At 38.7% G+C, this 23,255-nt stretch overlaps 1 protein-coding gene across 1 annotated transcript in view; it reads left to right on the top strand.

Moving 5' to 3' along the window:
* LOC131684713 (ATP-binding cassette sub-family G member 1-like) overlaps positions 1-23,255 on the top strand; it is an 89,642-nt gene that overhangs the window by 18,755 nt on the left and 47,632 nt on the right. The window contains exon 2 of the mRNA XM_058967823.1: positions 14,194-14,767. Within this exon, the coding sequence (XP_058823806.1) occupies positions 14,427-14,767 (341 nt within the window). The 5' untranslated portion in view covers positions 14,194-14,426. The remainder of the gene's footprint in view (positions 1-14,193; positions 14,768-23,255) is intronic.

The following is a 23,255-nucleotide window of genomic DNA, read 5'->3' as shown; positions in this document are numbered from 1 at the left end:
CAAAATAAAACTTCGAAACTCAAAAACGATTTTAACGTGCAGTGGGCAAAAAGGCAAGATTTTTTTTTGTAAATTGTGTATTAAAAGACTGACATTGATTTTCTATTTCGTACTTCACAACAGTTATCTCATGGATTTTGACCAACTATTTAAAGAATTGAGTTAGGGTGATGAGCACATTTTCACCATGTTTCTATTATTATCCTACGCATTTGAAGCCGTTAGTTAGAGCAGTGTCTGCCATCTTTGTTCAACGCATTGAGTCAAATTGTAGCGCAACAATAGAAGCACTCGATTCGAGTGTTCGTTGCGCTCAAACACGATAATTTCACTGTTTTCAGTGCATTTGTGTTATTATATTGGTTCTTAACAACGAAGCAAAGCTGTTGATGTCAATTTTTACGCATTCCATTGACTGTAGGCCGAGAAATTAATGAATTAGTGAGGCACCCTGCTTAGTATGGTGAAAATAGGCACTTTACCCTAGTTAAAGTTGAAAGTTCTGGGCTCTCGAAGTTGATTTTGATTCGTATTTTAATAATTAATTCGAAACTTTCAATCTGTGTATGGGTTTCAAAAAACAGTAGTTTTGTTGTGAATGGTTATTCCAATTGCAATGTTTTATTTTTTTGGGATGATATGAGACTTCTATTTCTACTTAATTCAATCCATCGTGGCTGCTAAATGAATCACAACAATATCTATTAGAAAGAAAAATAAAACTCAGTAACCTTCATTTAGAATGCTCAACTGGTCAAAAACGATTTGTGAAACTAATTTTGAATAACTCCACAAATCAACAGAGAACAGAGAAAATCCACGTAGAAAACTACCCACAGAAATTTTTCATATTCACTTTAAAAAATTTAATTTAAATACGAGAAATAGAAAGTGTTTGTCATCTTTAACTAACTTTCGTATATTTGCCCTATATTTTTCTTTTTCTATGTTTACCATTTTTGTGTCATTTAAAATTTGTTCTATTTTTTGTATTTGTCCCATTTTTCAATTCGATTCATTTTTTTATATTTATTCCATTTTTGCGTTTTTTTCTATAGTTTTGTTCGTTTCTTTTGAATTCGTTTGTTTAATCGATTTCATTATTTTTTTAAATTTAATTAACGAAATTTTCATTTTCTGTTAATTTTTGTATTTTTTTATATCTTCTAAAAAACTTATTTTAGTATTTCTGTATCCTTTTTTCATATTTTTCATTTTAGGTTTCTCTCTATTTTTATTTCGTTCGTTTCAATTTTTTTCGTGTTGTGAAATTTTCTGTTCTCCATTTATCAGTTTTGAAATTTATGTTTTTCTTTTGCATGTATTTTTTCAATATCCTAACATTTTTGTTTATTGGTATCTTCCATTACCTTTCGCATTTTCCTTTTTTACTCATTTAAACCATTTTGAATTCCATGTTTTCTGTTTTGTTAACTTTTCATTTGAATATTTTTACTTTTCTTTTTTTATCTTTTTGCGTTTTGTGCAAGTTTTCGGTTTTCCATTTCATCAATTTGTTTATCTTTTTTTCAATTTTACTTTTTATAGATTTATTTATTTCTCGACCCATTTATTTTTTAAATTTTATCTTTTTTCCTGATTCTTCCTGATAATAATCCTGTTTTTCCATTCCTTCTAGCATTTTCATTTTTACTCGTTTAAACCATTTTCATTTCACATGTTATCTTTTATCCAATTTTTGCACTTAAACATTTCTTCTGTTTGGAAACATTTTTAACATTTTCCTATTTTTTTTGTTTTCATGCTTTCCTTTTTTAATGTGGTGCTAATTTTATATTTCGAACATTTCATATAATTGTTATTTTTATGTCTATCTCAGTAGATCTATTTCGTTTATTTTTATATTTGTCTATTGTAGTCTTGTTTTTATATTTTTGTTGTTTCTTTCTTTTGCCATTCTTATCGTTTTCTATGTTCGTGATGTTTTAGTTTTAATTTTGTTATTTACCCGCTTTTGTCGATATTTTGCCATTTTCCAGTATTTTTCTATTTCTTTAATGTTTGTCTAGTTTCCTTTCTCATTTTCTTCGTTTAATTTGATTATTTTACTCAAGTAATCGTTTTTATTTTACTATGTCTTCAAGATGTTTTTTGCATTCATTTTTTTTATTTTTCCGTTGTCTTAATTTTGTCCTTTTTCTGCTGTTTCACCGTTTTTCGATCTTTTTTTTAAGTTGGCAGGTTTTGACTATTTGCATATTTTTAATCTTTTTCCATTATTTTAAATGCCATTTTATAGCTTTCTTCTTTCGTTTGATTTTATCTATTTATTAGTTTTTTCTCGTTTATTATTTCTTTATTTTTCTCTCTTTAAATTCTGCCTCTATTGAATGTTCTTTTTGTTTTTATTTAAATTTGTTACATTTCCATTTTACTATTTTTTTAGCAATTTGTGCAAAGTTTTAATTATGAGTTCTTGAATAATATTGTACCAAATATATAAAGGAAGAACTCTCATAAATCACCTGAATCAGTTTTTCCTGAAATCAAAAAAGGCCAGCAACACTACCGAACATATGAAAAGTTTTATTTTCAGAAACTGGCAATGTTATAGCACACCGACTTGCCGAATGTGTTGTTTCTTTAACGAATTCTAAGTGAAAGCAAGCAAAGATTCGAAAAAATCTATGACTTTTAGATAAATATGAAAATCTCGACAAACATATGATTACGGCTTAAAAACCAACTGTCAAAATTCACCTTAAATGAAAATTCCGGACAAACGGTCACTCGCCAATAATAGGTGTTGGTAGTAGAAAAAGAGAAAAGTTTTCTCTTGCATTTAGTGCTGTGAACTGGGTTCGACCAAAAGATAACTTTTTCATTTCATATTTGCTCTTTAGTTATAAAAGTTTCGTCCAAGCAAGAAAAGAAACACAGGGAAATTTTTTTTTTCGCGTATTGCCTGAATTCGAAATACTTGCACGCCAAGTTAGTGAAACCGTTAAAAGTGACCAAATCAACTGTCCCCAGCATAATGGCAACCGGGAGGAATAGTGGCCGATATTTTCAAGCTTATGAAATTGTCGAAGTTCACACAGAAATATCTGATTCTGTACCTTTGGTTTGAAATGCGACATTTTCATTGCGACCGAGCCCGTCAACAAGAAAATTTATGTGAAGAAGTGCATGAAAAAAAGTTTGCTACCTTTCATGACCAACACGATTATTCCACGCTATTTTGGCCGAGTTTTGAATACTGCCATTGCTGAAAGAAGGGCATGTAGTGGTAAAATGCCTACAAGGTTCTGATGGCGCCCAAGGACAAGAACCCTATGAAAACACTAGAACTCGGCCCTATCGTCAAGCGGAACCTGAAAAAGACCCAAAACTGTAGCTGTACAGAATTTGATGGCAGTAATTAAAAGACGCTCAACCGAAAGCTTAGCTGAATATTTTTCTATATGTTGTGCTATTTGAACTTTAAAATTAATAAAAAAAATAATAATTGTTGTTTGACAAATTTTGATCATAGACGACGCCGGTGGTTAAGTGGAAATCGTGACCGTCGCTCAGTCCAGTGGGTCTGGCTTTAATCCCAGCCGAGGTCGTAGAGATGTTCTGAGGTGAAAACTCTGTGTCACTGCTTCCTTTATAAGGGACGTAGAGTCCCGGTGTAGATAACCGATATCTGGTTTTGGAGGCATCTCTCTGGTGTCAGTGATAGGCACACAGTGCGAACAGAGACCGACGAAACGAAAAAAAATGACCGTAAAACCCTTTGAAATTAAAAACGCCATTGAAATGAACATCACTAAGTGTATTTTATAGTTGTCCATGAAATACATAATAGCTGATATTTATTTTTTTTCAACATATTTCGAGCTTGATAGTTTCTGTGTGCGAAAAATCTACAATGATGGACTTCCCGGGCCCGTAATTTCTCTCTACAACCCTAGGGGGAGGTCGTCTGGTGTAGTGGATAAAAAATCGATATTCCGTATTCGCTTAATTATTAGCATTGAACCTCTAGAATAGTTTCGCGCAGTCTCGGTGGCCACGCTAACATTCTTTTGTTTCAAACAGCCTTGTGTTCCTCGCCCGTATTTGTAGTCACACCCACAGGTCGATTATTCTCCGAAACCACATTTTTCGAATTGTAGCACACGATAACTCATAAACTATTGAACGATTTGATTTGTTTTGTGATAATGCATAATATGTGTAGCCAGAAGAATCACGGAAAACTGAAACAAAAAATTCTTCCCAATATTTTGAAGAAAAGTAAGCAAATTTTAGTTTTCAAATATGAGATGTGTGTATGTGTGTGTGTGTGTGTATGTGTGAGTCAAATAATGTCGCTTAATGGGGTCGTACATTAATTACGTAAGGCTTTTTTGGAACTTTTAAACCTCCCCCTCCCCCCAGATAAGAGTTCGTAATATTTTGGAGAACTCCCCCTCCCCCTACATAAGATCTTATCATGATTTTCGTCATTAAAAAATCATATTGTTAATTCATTTAATAGTACGATAACGGAAACGATACCTATAGAATTATTACCAGAAAATTCACGACAAAATTTAACTGTAATCATCTGCAGTAATTTTATTTGCATCCTAATCTCGCCCAGTATAAATTTCAAAATAACCTTTGGGAGATACTCAGAAACTCCATTTGGTCCACATAATCTGCTTCGCGATATTCCCCTTCCTTTGATTCTATTTCCTTGTCATGTAGAACTCAAAAGAATTTATAAAATCTTCTGGCGTGAATTTATTCTAAGTTGCCTTAGAATACACGGGCTGACAATACAATTATCAATGTCATTCACGTCAAAATTGTAGAGAAGGGGGCTTTAACAAGAACCTTGCGGGAGGTAACTTAATCTGAATGTTGCCAAATCGCCATTTGAAAAATGCATGTGCTTTTCTGACAATAAGTTGTAAATAATTATTTAATATTGGTGAAAGAATATTAATATTGGTGAAAGTAACGAAGGTTCGAGCTCGTTTGGTACGAGCCAGTTTACCAACTGATGCGTAATAGCGTCAGAGCAGAGAGTTACATCTAACACCTCTTCTCTGCCAGCTTCTGCAAATGTTGCGTGATTTCCTACATTAAGTATATGCAAATTTTCCTCGTAAATACGTGCTTTACTATGGTGATTGTTGAATTGGAGAAACTAGACTAATTATTTCGTTTTCGGTACCGGAAGTTAGTTTTGATATTAAAAGCGCACTGGTTATAAAACTAGCACGTAGGAAACTTAATAGGATAGGAGCACAGTGTTTTTTGCCAACCGCATTTTAACAACACGAACGCCGTTGGTATTGACACTGAAAAAGTTTCCTTAAGTAACGGATTCCACTTCTCCGTATTTTGTAACGGATTCCATTTCTCCGCACTTTTGACACAAATCTTTTAATGTGCTCTGGTCTAATGAGCGGCGCTAGGTCGTGTAGGCGCACCTTAATTTTATCGTCATCTATATATTCAGGATATTGGTTTCAACGTTGACATATTCGAAGCCGTGTTGCATGTTGTTCGTCGTTATGAAATTTTCTGCCTGGACTAAATTTTCAAACATTATCTATATTATAGTTTCTCACGTGGTGTAACTGTATATATGCCACTTCCTTGAGATTAGGATCCGTTTTCCCTTTTAGTAACAATTTAACAGTACATGACAGTAGGTCCAATAGGACAGTCCATCCAAATTATATTTTCCAGCTTTCCATCACTTTTATTTTTTACAGCTTTACAGGCACTTTTATTGTTTGTGAAGATCGGTTTTATTTGATATTAATATTTTAATTTCTGTTTGTAGCGAACAAGTTTTAAATTTCAATATCCAACCGAAGACGATATCCATCTTCGTGGACCCCTAAAACCTTTTCGCGGTTCCCTAGGGGTCCGCCCTAAATCATTCAAAATCAACAATTTCAGAAAATGATTGCCCTTTTCGAACATAACAGAATTTTGTAAAATATTTCGTTCACGAAAAGCGTTCAGGCATGTACTAAAGAAATGTTGGTTCGATTTTATCGCATGTGAAGTACAATATATCAGCTGTCATTTTACAACCTTTTCACTACAAAAATTACTACAAAACACCATAAAAATGCAGGCTTGTTATTTGCTCACACAATGTGCCACAAAGAGCGAAATACACCGATGAAAAATAGAGCAGCGCAAAACTCTGCGAAGTGCTGAGCAACCGCTCAAAGAGAAACTTGAAAACGAAAAAGAGAAATATCTGTGTACTGTGTAGCTGCAAAATTTCGTTCAAAGAGTCAATTTGAAGACCTACTTTTTGCGTCTCCCCTCACTGGCACTGGCAGGTAGGAAGGCGAATCAAACTACAATTCAGATAAAGTTTGATCGAAAGAATGTTTTTAAAATATTTTTGGTTGCCTTCTCTGCTTCTGTGCGCGTGGGACCAAGATGCACACTAAAGAGCCTCTTTATTTCTACTCTTTGAGGTGTGCAGCCATGGAATAGAATGAACGTATGGGAGCAACACACATCGGAGTGAAGGGGTTTATTGCGAAAGAGAGGAGCGGTGGTTCGCATGAAAAGTGCAAAGAGCGTTTTTTTTCTTCTCTTTATTTGCTCTGAGGTGCATTACATTCCTGAAATCATGTAAAATAGTTTCACAAAAAATATAATGATTAAAAATAATCGCGGATCTGCTCTATTTTTCTGAGTCCCAAATAGATCTGACACCTTAGCAGAGCGCACAACTTTCTTTTGCACGAGGAAACCTTTTTTCGCGACGGGGATACATTTGTATGCTCGCCTATTGCATCTTGGGGAACATTTACTTCTCTCTTATCATTCATATCAATATCATCATCGTTAAAGCTTTTGTAGTACCCGCGATCAGATATTCTTTCTTGTTTCTTGTACTTACGGATGACTAGCATATGTATGCCGTCATTGCAAATAACATTCTTGTAGATGGTAGGTTTCGCTGTTGTCATTATGGCTTGAACAGCTGCCACAAATTGAGCAACTGTTTCTGGTACTAAAATCTCTGCTGAGATGTATTCTGCTCTGAATCTTCCTCGCAATGTTTTCCATTGTGTGCCGTCTAATTACAGAACGTCCACGTAGGATTTTGCTTGTCATGGGTGCGTTTAATAATAGTTCTATGAGTTTTGAATTGTAAAAGGGCATATATCTATCAACCCGCTTCTTTACTACAATAACACTGTTAGGAATACCCGCGAAAAAGTTTCTCAAATATCGGATTCTACTTTTCCGTATTGAGAAACACAATTTTCAATTGGCTCAGGGAGAATATGCGGTTATAGGTCATCTAGCCTTAACTCTACATTTTACTTCATTTCAACGCTGTCACTTTCAAACACGTTTTTTGAGTTGTTCTGCTAAACGTGTATCATTCTGCTTAACAAAACATGTTGAATGATATCAGCACTGCATTGCGATCGGGTAGGATACTGAAGGTATGCGACTTCCGTATCAGGAATCAGAATATATTGGCTCAAATGGCACGTTCCCCGTACATAGTCGGGGATTTGTGCCTTGCCGTGTGTTTCATCATTTCCTGAGCGGAAGGAAAGGACAAGGAGGTGTGGGGAAGTAGAATTGGAAGGGTGGGAAAAATAACAGCACAAAACAAAAATAAACAACAGGTAAGTTAAACTCACAAGTAGTTCAACTTGCCTGCGAATAAGCCTAAAGCTCTTTACCACATTGGACAAGAAACTTTAGTATGTCTCTGAGTTTCAGTCGACCAAACATGGTTTCGTCTATATAAGGACGGCTGAAGACCCGAAATCGCAATTGCGCTACCGCTGGACAGTTGCATATTAGATGATATGAGGTTCCGTAGTCGGATTCACAAAGATCACATGAAAAAGACTCAGCGCGCTGAATAGTTGCCATGTGATAATTGAGTTTGCAGTGGCCGGTTAAAGCCCTGGTCAGCATGCCGCAGTGGAGCTTTGAAAAATGTAAGAGATTTTTCGAAACCACTGGGCATGGTTGTTCTAGAAACGCCTTTGTTTGGCGACACGTTTGTAGATTTCTCCAATAATTGCGGTGCTCGGACGAAGCCCAGGACCGTATTTTTTCCCTTATCCAACTTGTCGAAATTGGCAGCGCGGGCTCAGGACCAACGAAGTCAATCGCTGAACCTGCCCTGGCCAATTCGTCAGCCCATTCATTTCCAGTAATACCGCAATGTCCGGGCACCCAGACAAGGTAGATAGTGTTGACAATGCTTAGTTCTTCGATTTGGGTTCGGCACGCGATCACTAGCTTGGACCGGGATTTGTCTGAGCTAAGGGCCTTGATTGCAGCCTGACTATCGGAGCAGAAGTTTATAACTCTGCCGGATAAACTCAGTTGAAGGGCCGATTGCACCCCGCACATAATCGCAAAGATTTCTGCTTGGAATACAGTACAGTATCTACCTAGTGAGTGAGATTGTTCCAATCTCATTTCACGACAGTAGACACCAGCACCAGCACGTCCCTCCATCAGAGAACCGTCAGTGTAGCAAACCACTTGCGTTTGTTGTTGTCTTTCCATAAAGCCAGACAACCACTCCTCTCGAGAGGGAATCTTCACATGGAATGTCCTGTAAGGAAAACTACAAGTGAGTGTAATATCGCTGGGAGCAAGAATATCTTCACCCCATGTAACCATTTGTGACCACAATCGTGTATGACTGGTAGCAAGATCAACATGATTACTGTTCCAAAGCCCAGTAACCTGCAGTCTGTATGCACATGATAGCGCTTCTTGTTTTAAGTGTATGTGTAATGGTTTGATGTTTAGAAGTGCCTCAAGAGCAGCAGTCGGAGTCGTGGTGAAAGCACCAGTCAACGCCATGAGCGCCATTCTTTGCAGATGGTTTAGCTTTGACTGGACTGTCACCACCTCTCCCCTCTGCCACCACACAAGGCATCCGTATGACAGTATTGGACGTACAATTGTCGTGTAAATCCAATAGATGTATTTAGGTTTGAGACCCCAGGTCTTTCCAAAAGTTCGTCTGCACTGCCCGAAGGCCATGCACGCTTTCTTGACTCTGAACTCAATGTGAGCAGACCAATTCAGTTTGGAATCCAATACGACTCCAACGTATTTGACTTGATCTGCACACAGCAGCTCAGAATCAAAAAACTGCAAGGGACGAACCCCGGTTGTTATTCGCTTCTTCGTGAAAAGAACCATTGAAGTTTTGCTTGGGTTAACTGATAGTTTAACTTGTCGACACCACTGTTCGACAGCTCTTAATGCCTGTTGCATAAAGTCAAAGATTGTTCCGATGCAAAATCCAGTAATTAGTATTTGGTAATCGTCAGCAAACCCGTAGGTTGGAAATCCAAGCTCATTGAGTTTCTTCAACAAGCCGTCAGCTACTAAGTTCCATAACAAAGGTGACAGAACGCCGCCCTGAGGACAACCGCAAATACTCAACTTCCGTATCTCAGCCTGTCGCAGTGACGAGCAAAGTATGCGGTTACTAAGCATTGCGTTTATCCAACCTGAGATACATGCAGGTATCCCATGACCGTGCGTAGCTTCCAGAATAGACTGGGAGGACACATTGTCAAAAGCACCCTCAATATCTAGAAATACACCCAAGCTAGATTGCTTGAGCGAGAAGGCCTTCTCAATGTTGTAAACAACATCGTGAAGTAAAGTGATCGTGGATTTCCCACACTGATATGCATGTTGCATTTTGTGCAGTGGATATTCAACTAAACTAACGTTCCTGATGTGATGATCGATTATCCGTTCCAAAGCTTTCAGAAGAAAAGAACTTAAGCTGATAGGCCTAAAACTCTTGGCTTCTTCATAGCTTGAGCGCCCCCCTTTGGGAATAAATCTAACAGTTATTTCTCGCCATGCTTTCGGGATATACCCGGTAGCAAGACTGGAAAGCAAAATCTTTTTCAAGACATGTTTAAGAATATCAAATCCCTTTTGCAGTAGCACGGGAAGTATTCCATCTTTTCCGGGTGATTTGTATGGAGCAAAGCTGTCAACCGCCCACTTGACCGATTCAGTGGAAACCAATGTGCGTGCTAACGCCCACTAGTCCGAATCACCAGAATGAGATCGGTGAACATTGTTCAACTCCGGATCGATACAACCTGGAAAGTGTGTGTCGAAGAGACAATTAAGAACATCTTTTTCGTCCGTCACATAAACACCATCTCTGGTTTCCAAGGAGTTCATCTGAAAATCATTCGATTTGGAGAGAATTTTATTTAATCTGCTAGCCTCGTTCAGACTAGAGACATTAGTGCATAGGCTTTGCCAGCCAGCCCGTTCTGCAGATCTAAGACATTTCTTACATGCACTACGAGCTGACCTGAAAGCCCTGGAGTCATCACGCTGACGCCGGTTCCATGCTCTTCTCATAACTTTCTTCATTCTTTCAAGCTCAGCCCTCCCCCAAGGGGTTCCCCTAGTCGATTTAACAGTACGAAGTGGACAAGCTTCTTCGTAGGATGCTAATATGAATGAGTTTGTCGTATCCACGACGTCATCTAAGTCGTCTAGTTGACTAATTGTTGGAAAATATCCATGAAATTTAGTCGCTAAGTTTTCCAAAAAGAGGTCCCAGTTTGTAGACTTAGGATTACGATATGTCACCACATTGAAGGTGACATCAAAATGATCGAAAAATATATATTTATGATCGGATAGAGACGGTTCAGTTTCATTTGGAACCTGCCAATTTCCCAGTTCATGCAAAATTCTATCAGAGCAAAGTGTTATGTCTAACACCTCCTCCCTTCCAGACCTCGCAAAAGTTGGTCGGTTTCCCACATTCAGAATATGGAAATTTGTACTACTTATGTACTCCATCAGTTCAGAGCCTCTCAGATTGATGTCTGAGCTGCCCCAAATGATGTGATGAGCATTCGCATCACTGCCGATAATAAGCGGAAGCCCATTTCTGCTACAATATGATACAACGCTTTTGAAATCATCAGAAGGAGATGATTCGTTATGCGGTAGGTATGCTGAACAATATATGTATTTTTTGTCTACGTTTCCGACAGTCAGTGAAACTGTGACAACACAGATATCGCGAGTTGTGAGCTCCGATATGAGACACGCGTCAATAGCCTTATTTGCAAGAATGCAAGCACGAGGCATTTCACGTGGGTTAGTCATGCCTGTCTTGTTGTAAGCAATGAAGGCAGTGTTAAGTAACTTTCCAAAATAGAAGTTTCCTTTATGGAAATACGGTTCTTGAACCAATGCTATGGAAGCTTTACCTTCCTGCATGAGTCGAGATAAATTCATAGTTGCTGTACGTTTATGTTGGAGATTGACTTGTGCTATTCTAACCATTGTTGATTAGAGAACTGTACATTTCATCTCCAACACAAATTGCACAACAACTAGAGGACACCAAGCGAGTTGGGATGTTAACGCATTTAGCGAGCCATATCAGGTTTAAATGGGACATGATCATTTGATTACCACGATTTGCGAAGAAAATAATGGTCCACTGTGTCAGAGATTCGCATAACACAGCAAGGGCAAAACCCAAAACGCACCGTGCGCGACTGGCATATTTTAGACCCTCCAGTCATTAAGTCCTCGGCACGGAACTACACCTTGACTTAGGGTCTCCTACTTTCAGTCGCCTCCTACGACATGGGAGCAGGACTCCAGTGGCTCAATTCTAGGCCGGATACCACACGGCCTCTGGGCAGGTTCATCTGTACACATCGAAATTTGATAATCGAAACTCAACAAAACTTCACCGAACTACCATCAGCCGAGAGTCTCAGCAAACCCCCAGCCAACAAAAATTCGGCAAAATTAAGTGGATCATCGGTGAAAAAAAAATCGGTGTGTAAAGTGAACGTTCCGCTGCGTAATGCAGCATACTGGGGAGTTCGCCCGACTCTTCCCAGGCTCCGTTCGCCATTGAGAACGTTTTAAACCCCCTCAACAATTTTACCCATAGCACGGGTCGCATGACACTATGGAATTGGGGTTCCCTGTTTGGTAGATTTTTACCACTGAAACAGGTAGTCCGTAGTGTAATTCTTAGTCGGTTGAAACAGCCACTACCGACACTACACGGCTTATCTAGGCTGTTCGGTGAAAGAAGCTGACATTGAAGAACAGCTTCCATATTTAGATGGGCGAACAGCCGCTCAGGGAGAATATGCGGTTATAGGTCATCTAGCCTTAACTCTACATTTTACTTCATTTCAACGCTGTCACTTTCAAACACGTTTTTTGAGTTGTTCTGCTAAACGTGTATCATTCTGCTTAACAAAACATGTTGAATGATATCAGCACTGCATTGCGATCGGGTAGGATACTGAAGGTATGCGACTTCCGTAAGCCTAAGCTCCATTTTCAGCATCATAAACTATTCCACTTCACGGTGCTGGGTCGAAGAAGCGCTTTTTGTCAACTTCATTCACTAGATCGAGAGGCTGCTAGTTTAGTTCACTCGGACCGTAGCGCTGACTCGGGCAGAAGTAGAAAGTAGCCGCAGGCCTGCAATTGTGTTTCATATTAAAATTGGTTACTTCGGTGTCAATTTGTCTCAGTCTACAAACATCAGGTGCTTGGAGCTGGTCTCGTTTTGAACTATTACGTGTATGCATACATACTACCTTATTTTTAGTACAGTTTTAGTTATAGTATTGTGGACATTTTTATAGCTCATCTGGTTTTGCTGGTAAGTGATGATCGTTTGCATAAACTCGAAAAATAATTCGTTTGAATTAAAAATATGTTGACTACAAGGCTTTGTAACCGTAGCTAAATGAGAAGGTTTAACGGAGTCAGTGAGACTTTTCCACTTGCCGAGATAAATATAAATTATTTTTGGCAAACTGAACTCTGCGCATACAGTTTTCCATGGCACGCAAAGATTCTTTTTCTCGTTCAGAAAGCAATTTCAGTGTCGCCGAATAAAGCCTGTAAATAATTCAGATCGCATTTATTTGATATGTCATCTTCGTCATCGATTTCCTCGCTGGTTGTGTTTTGTTTCTCACGGTCTGTTACACAACTCATGTTTTTTTTCGTTTTGCGAGTATCGGTTGTCGATTCGTATTTCCCGTGGTAATGCTAGATGTTCATGTAGAAGTACTGTGCACTACGTTAAAATTCCATTTCTTTAAGTTTCATTTCATATTTATATTTCACTGACCTTTTTGCCAAGCAAACCGGACCAAAAATCAATATGCTAATGTAGAATATCCTCCTTATTTCTTTCGCGGTAAACGTTGTCGAGAAATAAAGTTCATGTAACAGAAAGTTATATCGGCTCTCATGTTTTCAGGATACATTTAGTTTGTTGTAGTTTCCGCTGCTGTCTAATATTTGTTGTACTTTTGTCCATCACGAGGAAGGCGGATTCAGTAAAAGCCACCAAAGTTGGTCACCAGTGTTTCGAGCGATTTATGTCGAACGTGAATCTATTATGTTTCGAAAATTTAACAGCTTGTGTGCACATTTGAATCATTTTTGGTATCTGACAGAAATAATAAGAAAGGTAGAGGTTAAAGTCAGGATCATGTTGAAACTATTTTGCATAATTAGGCAAATCAGTTTAATAATCAGGGCCGGCGGAAAGCGTGGGTAGTATGGGTAGTACTACCCATACCGAAAATAACCGAGTGGGTAATAACCCACTCGAAATTTTGAACCATTTCAAAAAATTTAGATGCGCAACGCATGTATCTCGCACTACACACATTTGAAAACATCGATGTACCACAATTCCATTTGCATAAACAAACGTGATTTAATGTGAATGTAATGTAAGTGTGTGCATTGCGAAAAGGAAAAAATCGTTACTAATGGACCCATCACCCTATGCTTTCTACCCACTCGGGCGTAAAGCTTTTCGCCGCCCCTGTTGATAATGACCTGAAATTGAGCAGTTTAGTTTTACAAAGGTGGTGCAAATCTTTCCCTCGATGGATATATACTGACATAGCAATTCTAACAATCAAAACACATGTATTTCAAAAAAATAAGTTCTTAAGTGTTTGGGGCCAATTGATGTCATGTCCAAAGATAGCCGTATATTTCGAATCAAAGCGGGAAAAAATGTTTCCCCACGCTCCACCTAACACGACATTTACAACGTGCTTGAACAACCAGATAAACACGGGCAATTAAAATGATGAAACACGAGTATCATTTTCCCGTCATACAATTATCGTGTATTTTCTCTTCCTCTCAATCACTTTACAGAATTGTACTCAACCTACGAGAGGGACGTAGCGATTCCATCATCTTGGTAAAGATAAAAACGAGCTTCACTACAACACAACAAATTGAAACGCACGTTTTGCTATGGCCCTACAAAAAATGAACTGAACAGCTCAAACTAGGCCAAAGCGGCTCTCTAGAGAACATCTAGCGCATATTTTCTGCACCAAACAAACCGGCCACTATCGTAGCGGAAACAGTACTTCCGAACTCTAATGACCGACAAGGTCGTCATCTGCAACACCACCGCCACGCCGGGAGCAATGTCAGCAAGTCAGCACGAGCTGACCGAAGTTTCCGTGGTGGACATCAATGCTTCACTGGCCGCTTCAGCACCGCTCCTGCCGACACCGATTGCCAGTTCGGCCAGTCCGGTGCCACTACAACCGTCCGCAGCGGCAATCCTCGCAGGTGGAGGATCCGCTGGGCTAGGTAATCTGTTCAATCTGGCCAGCAGCGGCGACATGGCGACGGTGGCGTACAACTCGTACACCCAGAACGTGCGCTGCAAGTCTCCGCCGACGCTGGTCGACAATCTCAAGAACGGGATGATTGGGTGAGTAGAGGAATATGTTGCAATTCGATAGGTTTAGTCGAAACTGTTAAGTAAAATCATTTGTTGGGCCAGGGCCAGACTTTTAATACTTTTCACCAAATTACCGACGAAATAACAAATGTTCCGAATTAGAAAATGAACTGAACGACTGTTCCGAGTTACTCTATTTTGTCTATATGGTAACAAAAGAATTCAACTAAACTTCTTTTTAATGCAACCAACCAACACACTTTTTCGAAAATTGTTTAATTATTTAAAAAAAGTATGATATAAGTTAGTTTTTAAACCGGTTCCAATTTACCATTCAGCTAATCTGCTCGAAACAGAAAAACTTCTATTTAATTATTATCATTTGGTGAAGAGCTTGACTTCGGAAACACGACAACGTGTCGGATCTATAGTATTCTATGGTTGTACCTTCAAACTATCGATAGTTCAGTCCGAATGATTGTCGAAATTATTGAAGCGCAACAATTAGCACTTACTTCTCTTCTAGCATTGTGGTGCTTCCCCCAGCCTATAAACTCTGCCAACTGTTTGTTCTAAAGCTCTAATCAAATCGTGACGCAAAATCGGAATACTCTCTCCAAACACAAACGTGACAAATCGCACGAGCTGAGAGTTGAGCGATGTTCATGATTTTAGAAGGTTAGTCATAATTTTTGTAAATTCTGTGATATTTTATTTATGAATTCACTCTTGCATTTTTTGCGTGGAGTAATAAGTCATGTTCGTGATTTTCGTAATTTCTATATGCGTTATCGTCATAAGGATTTTTTACGCAGAATAACGTGACAATATGAACTGGATCATGTAAGAAAACAGACAAAGATTTCGCTTACGTTTTGTTAATTGTTGACGAATTTTCTTGATTCGAACACCAATCGATTAAGAAAATTGACAGTAAAAATTGTTATCAAATTTATCTGTGTGTTTTATTAGCACACTATTAAAAAATTCGTAAATATGCAACAAATAGGGAAAACATATACAATTTTCACAAATTTGTGCTAGACTTTCCCTAACACGGACCTCATCTCGACATTCATAAGCATCCTCCTTTCATCACTTGATATAAAAGGAATATTTTTGACCAAATTCCTTCATTGCCATGCCTGCTCTGCTAGCAGAACCGGTTGGACTATCGCTACTGTTGCTTGTAGGATAGCTGTTAGATCCTGCATTTGATACGAGCTACGGAAGGGGAACGTTTGTCTGTGTGCACTGGAAGGATTTTGTTCGCAGTTCCAAACGACGATGGCGGAACAGCAGCGAGATGGCGAATTGATGGTTTATACCGTGCGTATGAGTCATGCAAGCAAGGCTCGAATCGTTCCATAGGATTCTCGTCCTGCATCACAAGACAGCTATCAGCGAACCGTCCTTATTAGAACGAATAAATAATGAAAAAAGAATTCAATTAAAACATTCCTTTTGTTAACTTGTATAAAGTTTGCGCTTGGTAATTCTGTACCTTTACCAGTGAATCATAATATAAGCAAATATTCTTCAAAATAACAATCTACCAACTCCATGGTTTTTGCAAAACCTTTAAAAAAATAAGTGAATGTGGCAACCCTGCCACTAAGCGAAAGCCACACCACAAATAATGATGAAAATATTTTTGTCATACAAAAGGTCTTCCATCTGCACCAAAAAGTTGATAAAAGAGATCGCCTTGTGTCACATTGTGCTCATTTGACATGATCTGGGTGAGGGGAATGCGAAGGGCCAGTACTAGCAGGCTTGAGTGCGTCGTATTGAGAATACCAACGTATTTTAACTGTAATTGAAGTAATTTATGAAGTATTTAAAAATACTTCCATTGTACTTAATAACATATTTAATGTAATTAACCGTTGTGTGTCCGACGCGGTACCCGGGTACCTTTTTAAGCTTCAATTAATGAAATTCCTATGTTTTATCCATAGCTGGAAATTGAAACTTTGTGACATCTTAGAACTTGACTAAGTCAAGCTTTTGGGTTAATAATATTGTTGATATAGTAAGGGTGGGAGTGAGGAGGGGCTCCTGAATTTTTTTACTACGTAACAGGCCGACGTGGGTACCCGGGTACCCACAAAACTAAAATGCCCATAACTAAGGTAATATCCAACCGATTTCGATACTTTTGGCCGTTTTGGATTCAGGAACTCATCCACTTTTGGACTTGGTAAAAATGAATCGGGTTACTTCATTCGGTTCCCGGGAATCCGGGTTTCCGGAAGCAGGTTCCTGTGCAGGGGTACTCTTTGCGAACTTCAATGGAATACTAGCAATATGGGTATCAAAATTCTTGGAATTGCATCAGTAGGCTGTATCTCGTGGTTTTGGAACCATTTGGTGATTTGACCCCGGAACGGACATTCCGGAGCAGGTTCCCGTGGGGCCGAGAGTTGCCATTCCATTCCAATTCCATTTTTCAAATTGCCATAGGGACCCTAACAATAAAAAAAACAGACTTCCGAGACAATTTGAAGAGTTTTGATACTCATATTGCTAGTACATTATTAAAATTTACAAATCATATCCTAGTACTGGAACATTACTCCGGAAAATCCGAATTACCAAACACCAGATCCATTATTCCGGTTCTATTGTAAAGAATTAAAAAGTGAACGAGTTCCTGAAACCAAAACATCTAAAAGTGTCCAAATCGGTTAAAGGAAGCCATAGTTATGAGCATTTCAATTTGTGGGTACCCGGGTACCCTCGTTGGCCTGTTAAAGGTGTTTTTTTTTGTTGGACACATAACTGTTAACGTGCAAGTATAAAGTATTGTAATTAATGTCGATGTGCAAGTACCTAAAGTATTTAAGTACATATTGGCAATAATTTAAATATTTTGCGTATTTAAAGTATAAATGCGCTGTATCTAAAATCATTTCTGTACTTAAATTACCATGTATTTATCACGTACTTTTTGAACATTAGCAGTAATTAATGTAATGGTACTTAATGGTACTTAAAGTAACTAATTAAGTACGACTTCTGGCACTGCGTCGCACAGTGGCGGGTCTTCAAACAAAAGTCGGACAAAACCTCAAATGTTACCTAATTTGACTGAAAATCACAATTGAAGCTAATTTTGAGGTGCTGAACTCATTTTTAATGTCAAAGGTCGTAAAATATTAAATGCATTTTTCCATACAGTGTCATTGAACCTTTCTTATAACTATGATCCCGTTTTCATGATAGATTTTCCGTTACTGTTCACCAATATCAGTAATATCATAAAAAATGAAGAACACTACTTTAAATCCATTGTATAACGTGTTGGTTTACTGTAGATTGTCTAAATATTTAACCAAAACACCATGCGCCTCCATATCATCAACAAAGCTTTAAAATCTCCATAAACCTTTTTGCACACCTAGGCGCAGAACGAGACCATGATATTCGAAAAGTAGAGGTTATTTCCCATAGAATGTATACTATGTGACCGTTCCGAAATGATTCCGAAATTTGTACAGAATACATTAGTGAAAAAAGTATTTTTGATCTGACCACCTCAAAAATATTTAAACGAAAGAGTCATAGTTCCAAGAAAATTTACCAAATGTATTTTATTCACTAACCAAGTTTTTCGTTCCTCTACACAATGAAACTAATTTTGGTAAATTCGGACCAAAATAAAAAGAGCAACCAGCATTTGAAGTGAATAGATCAATGGTGGTTTCGGAAATGAAAATCATTGAAAAATCTGGACTTTGGTACGTTTAAACTCATGTTAAACATCGTGTTTTTATCCAATGATCATAAAATTTCGAATATACTTCATTCAATACATGAGAAATTAAGGAAAAATATAAAATATCAATATTTCAAAAATAAATTTTTGAGGTTTTGGCCAGCCTCCAGCCACTGTGCGTCGCACAGTGATCACCTTCCATACAAAAGTCGGACAAAACCTCAAAAGTGGCCCGAATTTGATGAAAACTTCACATTAGGGTAATTTTGTGACGCTGAATTCATATTTGATGTTTATTTTTTGTTTTTTATTACCTCAAAATTTTGGCACTTAGGGTGGTTCGAAAATTTAACCTTTACGAATATAAAGGGCACTATTTCCGAAAATTCATTTTCAAAAAATTAGGTACGGTGATTTTTTTTAGCAGAATACACATTTTTTTTTCAATTGTTGATAATGATAAGACACATCTATAAATTATATTGGGAACCCTGGGTAGTCAAAGGCTACCATGCGTCTCCTTCAGACGTATCATGAAAAATCACCTTTTTTCATACCTCGGGGCAGAAAGGAGCAAAACAAGATATTCATTTTCGGAAAGTACACTAATTTTCAAGTATCATGAACAACAAGCGATCTTTTCAAAAGAAAGTACAGCCACTTTGAACATTATAACTTTAAACTATTGCTCGATTTACTATTTGTATGAATGGTAGCTATAAGTCCAGCGAATAACCTTTCCAATGAAATCAGTTTCACCCCAATCGGAATCTTAACTAAAAAGACATATTCATTTGAATAAGTTAGGTTTAAAAATAGTTTTCCTCAGAATCCATCATCTATTTCACCTTTGAAATTCTTTTAAAAATCGAACTCTCGTCCTCGTGACTTAATATTTTAAGAAGACTCTATTGGACCTGTTAAAAATCAGAGAAAAATGTTAAATCATGAAAAATCTAAAATAAAATTTTGAGGTTTTGTCCGGCTAGGCGACACTGTGCGTCGTATTGAAGATTTTGTGCTTGCCCCTCGGGAAAATGTTCGTCGGGGTGTACGCAGCAGAAGCGAATCGCCAACAAGCGAATCGTTTCAAAGGATTCTCGTCCTGTATCACAAAACGTAGTTATCTACAAACCGATCTTCCGTCCTTATTAGGACGAATACATAATGCAAAAAGAATTGAATTAGAAAATTCCTTTTATTAATCATAATATAAGCAAATATTCTTCAAAACAATAATCTACAAACCCAAAGGGTTTTTCAAAAGCATCAAGAAAATCACTGAATGTGGCAACCCTGTCACTAAGCGAAAGCCATACCAAAAACCTGTTTTCATCCACCTAGCGGTGCAATTGTGCCTTTCTCATTTCTCTAAACTATGGCACGGAGGCTTTTTATGTTCAACATAATTGTGGAAATGTCCATTACATTCTTAGTACACTTTGCACTTATACACAATGGCATGCCAGCCACGAACTTGATGAGCTACTTGTCGACGGTGAAACACTTGAAACAAAAAAATATCATACTCCATTAGCCTAATCAGCATTAGATCAATGTTATCTGCTTGCTAACTCATTTTGTCATGCGGGGGTGGGTATGTGAGGAGGGCGAAAGTCCCATGATCGAACGACTCCCCAGCTTAAATTGGTATGCTTTGTGATATAGTGGTGGTTTAAAGATGATGGGGTTGAAAGGGAGGGGTATGAGGGCTGGATGGGGTGGTGGTCTGAGGGGTGATTTAAGGAGATTTTTAAAGGAGGGGAGTGAACAGTAGAGGGGGGGGGGTGTAACCCCTCTCCGTAAACCATCAACTACGCCCCTGTTAAAATCCAGAAACCTTATGCGAGTCGAAAAAAGCCGGGATTAGGTTGACGTTTTTCAGAGTGATTGCATAACCTTTCTATATGAGAAAGGCAAAAGGATGATGAAAATATTTTCGTTTTTGCCTTTTTCATATAGAAAGGTTATGCAATCGCTCCAAGTATCGACTTTTTAACCGAGGCCCTGAGGGCCGATTTACATATACCATTCGACTCAGTTCGTCAAGATCGGAAAATGTCTGTGTGTATGTATGTGTGTATGTGGAAAAAAATGTCACTTCTGTTTCTCGGAGATGGCTGAACCGATTTGCACAAAATTAGTCTCAAATGAAAGGTACAACCTTCCCATCGGCTGCTAATGAATTTTTTGTTGATCGGAATTCCGGTTCCGGAGTTTCGGGTTGAAGAGTGCGGTCATACAGCAAATTTCCATATAAACTGGTACCACCATGATATCCAAATGATGCAATACACATTAAAATACATGTCGTCGCTGTTGTGCTATGTTATGACAAGCGCCATTTAGCATATTCCGAGAAAAACGATTTTTAAAGTTTGAGATTGAATAGCTTGAAACTTATAAATGGTATAAACAATTCAAAGAATACAATTGATGCTTCTGTCTATTCTGTATTAATCTCTCAAATATTACGAAGATCGGTTGACTATGTTGCGAGTTTTTACTATAAATGTAAACAAAAGTCGCACTCACACGTGTCATAGGTGTGCATTGATGGCAAAATTTGTATGGCGTGTCATAATCGCGCATGGAAAATTTTTCATAGAAAAAATTCATCAATTATGAACTTTTATTCATATCTTTGGCTTAATTTGGTCTATAAACAATCTGTTAGATGCATCTTGAAGGAAATGAGTCAGGGAATCTAGAAAAATTAGTTATTTTTGGTTACAGTGTTGCCAAACATGCTATATTTCCAATTTAAAACTTAAACTGCTTTTTTCACACAATGCGTGTATTTTTGTTTCGAAAATTATTATACCATTGTGTACCTCGGATAGTTTTAAATATAAAAACATCTTATATATCAAGATATCTTGAGCCAATCCCCATACACAGTTAATTGAAGTAAAAAATTGAAAATTTCTCAGCACGTTTCTCGCTATATCTCAGTAAGCAAGTAGAGTGTCAAAATTCTGAAAACGCCACTTTGTAGAGATTTTTTAGCCAAGTGATGTGGCATATCTAACTCAGTTTACCCCAAAATGGCGTTTGTCATAAGATAGCACAACAGCGACGATGTGACATTATTTGTATTTGCGGGTCTAGATTAATAATGGCCAATTGAAGTAGTTTTGACCACATTGGCGGTTCCTGATGCCCTCGGGGAACTTGCCAAATTCCTAAGTTAATATCTCGTCTATTTCTCAACGAATTCTTGATCGATTTGAACAAACTTGATTCCAAATGAAAGAAATGACACTGCTATTATCTGCTATTGAATTTTATTCCGATCTGACTATAGGTTCCGGAGTTATAGGTTGATGAATGCGGTCACACAGGAATTTCCCATATAAACCGTTACAATCGTAATATCTCAGAGGTTCAAAATCTACTGAAATGGACAAAAAATAAGGGCCGAGTGTCATATACCATTCGACTCAGTTCGTCGAGATCGGAAAATGTCTGTGTGTGTATGTATGTGTGTGTGTGTTTTTTTTTACGATGGAGAATACATTTACGTACTAGCCCAGTACACGTGGCATGAGGCAGTCCACATATACACCTATACACTCGCTCTTCTACCTTGCTTCGGGGTGGCTGGGTTTACCCCTTACGCGGTTGCCAGTCGCTGCGCCAAACCTTCCTCAGCATGAACAGACCATTCACTCACTTTTCTGCGCTCGGTCTGTTTCGCTCCAACTAACCAATCACTAGTTAGTCGTGCCAGTCGTCTATTGCTCGGTGGCAATCTGGGTGGTTGCAGTCGAGACTGCGTCCCACTTCTCCACTGATGGACACATCCACTGAATAAGGGTATCAGGGGTTGTGTCCCAGCCACTGACGTCAAGCATTGCCCTTCTTTCGACGTCGAACCGAGGACATACGAACAGTATGTGTTCGGCAGTTTCGTCTACACCTGGGCAGTCAGGGCAGGCTGGGACCTCCGCGTGCCCGAACCTGTGGAGGTACTGTCGGAAGCAGCCATGGCCTGACAGGAATTGTGTCAGATGGAAGTGAACTTCCCCATGGGGTCTGCCCACCCAGCTCGATATGCTAGGTATCAGCCGGTGGGTCCATTTACCTTTCGAGGAGTTATCCCATTCACGCTGCCATCTGGCGACCGAGGTCACCCTGGTGCGCTCGCGGGCTCCTCTATTTCCAAGTAGCTCGAAGCACTCCTCATCTTCCCGAATGATCAGCCCGACTGGCATCATGCTCGCTATCACGCAGGATGCATCGTGTGATACCGTGCGGTAGGCAGATATCACTCTGAGGCACATCACGCGTAGGTGCTCTCCAGTTTCTGTAGGTAACTGGTTCCCCTCAGTGCTCTTGACCATGACGGGCCGCCGTACCTGAGGATAGATACGGCAACGCCTGCCAGTAACCTACGTCTACTGGCGCAAACCTTTGAGCTGTTGGGCATCATCCTCGATAGAGCCGCAACAGCAGATGACCGGGTAGTCTAGAATAGTGAAGAGCTCACTTTCTTCTAGCACCTGAACCGTACACCGAAAATAATGTATCAGTCACGGTCACGGTTATCAAATAGAATTTATACACGCGAAGTTACATATACGTTAGCACACGCAACATACAAACGCACACGCGATCGAACACGTTAACGTACAAATGCACGAACCCTTCACGATGATACACGCGATAGCGAAGTCGCTATGCCGGCACATACCCGAACCGTATAATGAATATCACATTCAGTGTTTTAGTGGGCGCCATTGCCTGTCTCGTCTGCAATTGTAGTGTGTGATTCTGACGGGGAACCCTTCCGAA

The sequence above is a fragment of the Topomyia yanbarensis genome, chromosome 2 (assembly GCF_030247195.1).
Source record: "Topomyia yanbarensis strain Yona2022 chromosome 2, ASM3024719v1, whole genome shotgun sequence".
Lineage (NCBI taxonomy): Eukaryota > Metazoa > Arthropoda > Insecta > Diptera > Culicidae > Topomyia > Topomyia yanbarensis.
Note: the sequence above shows the minus strand (reverse complement) of the source record. Positions and strands in the feature narration are given on the sequence as shown.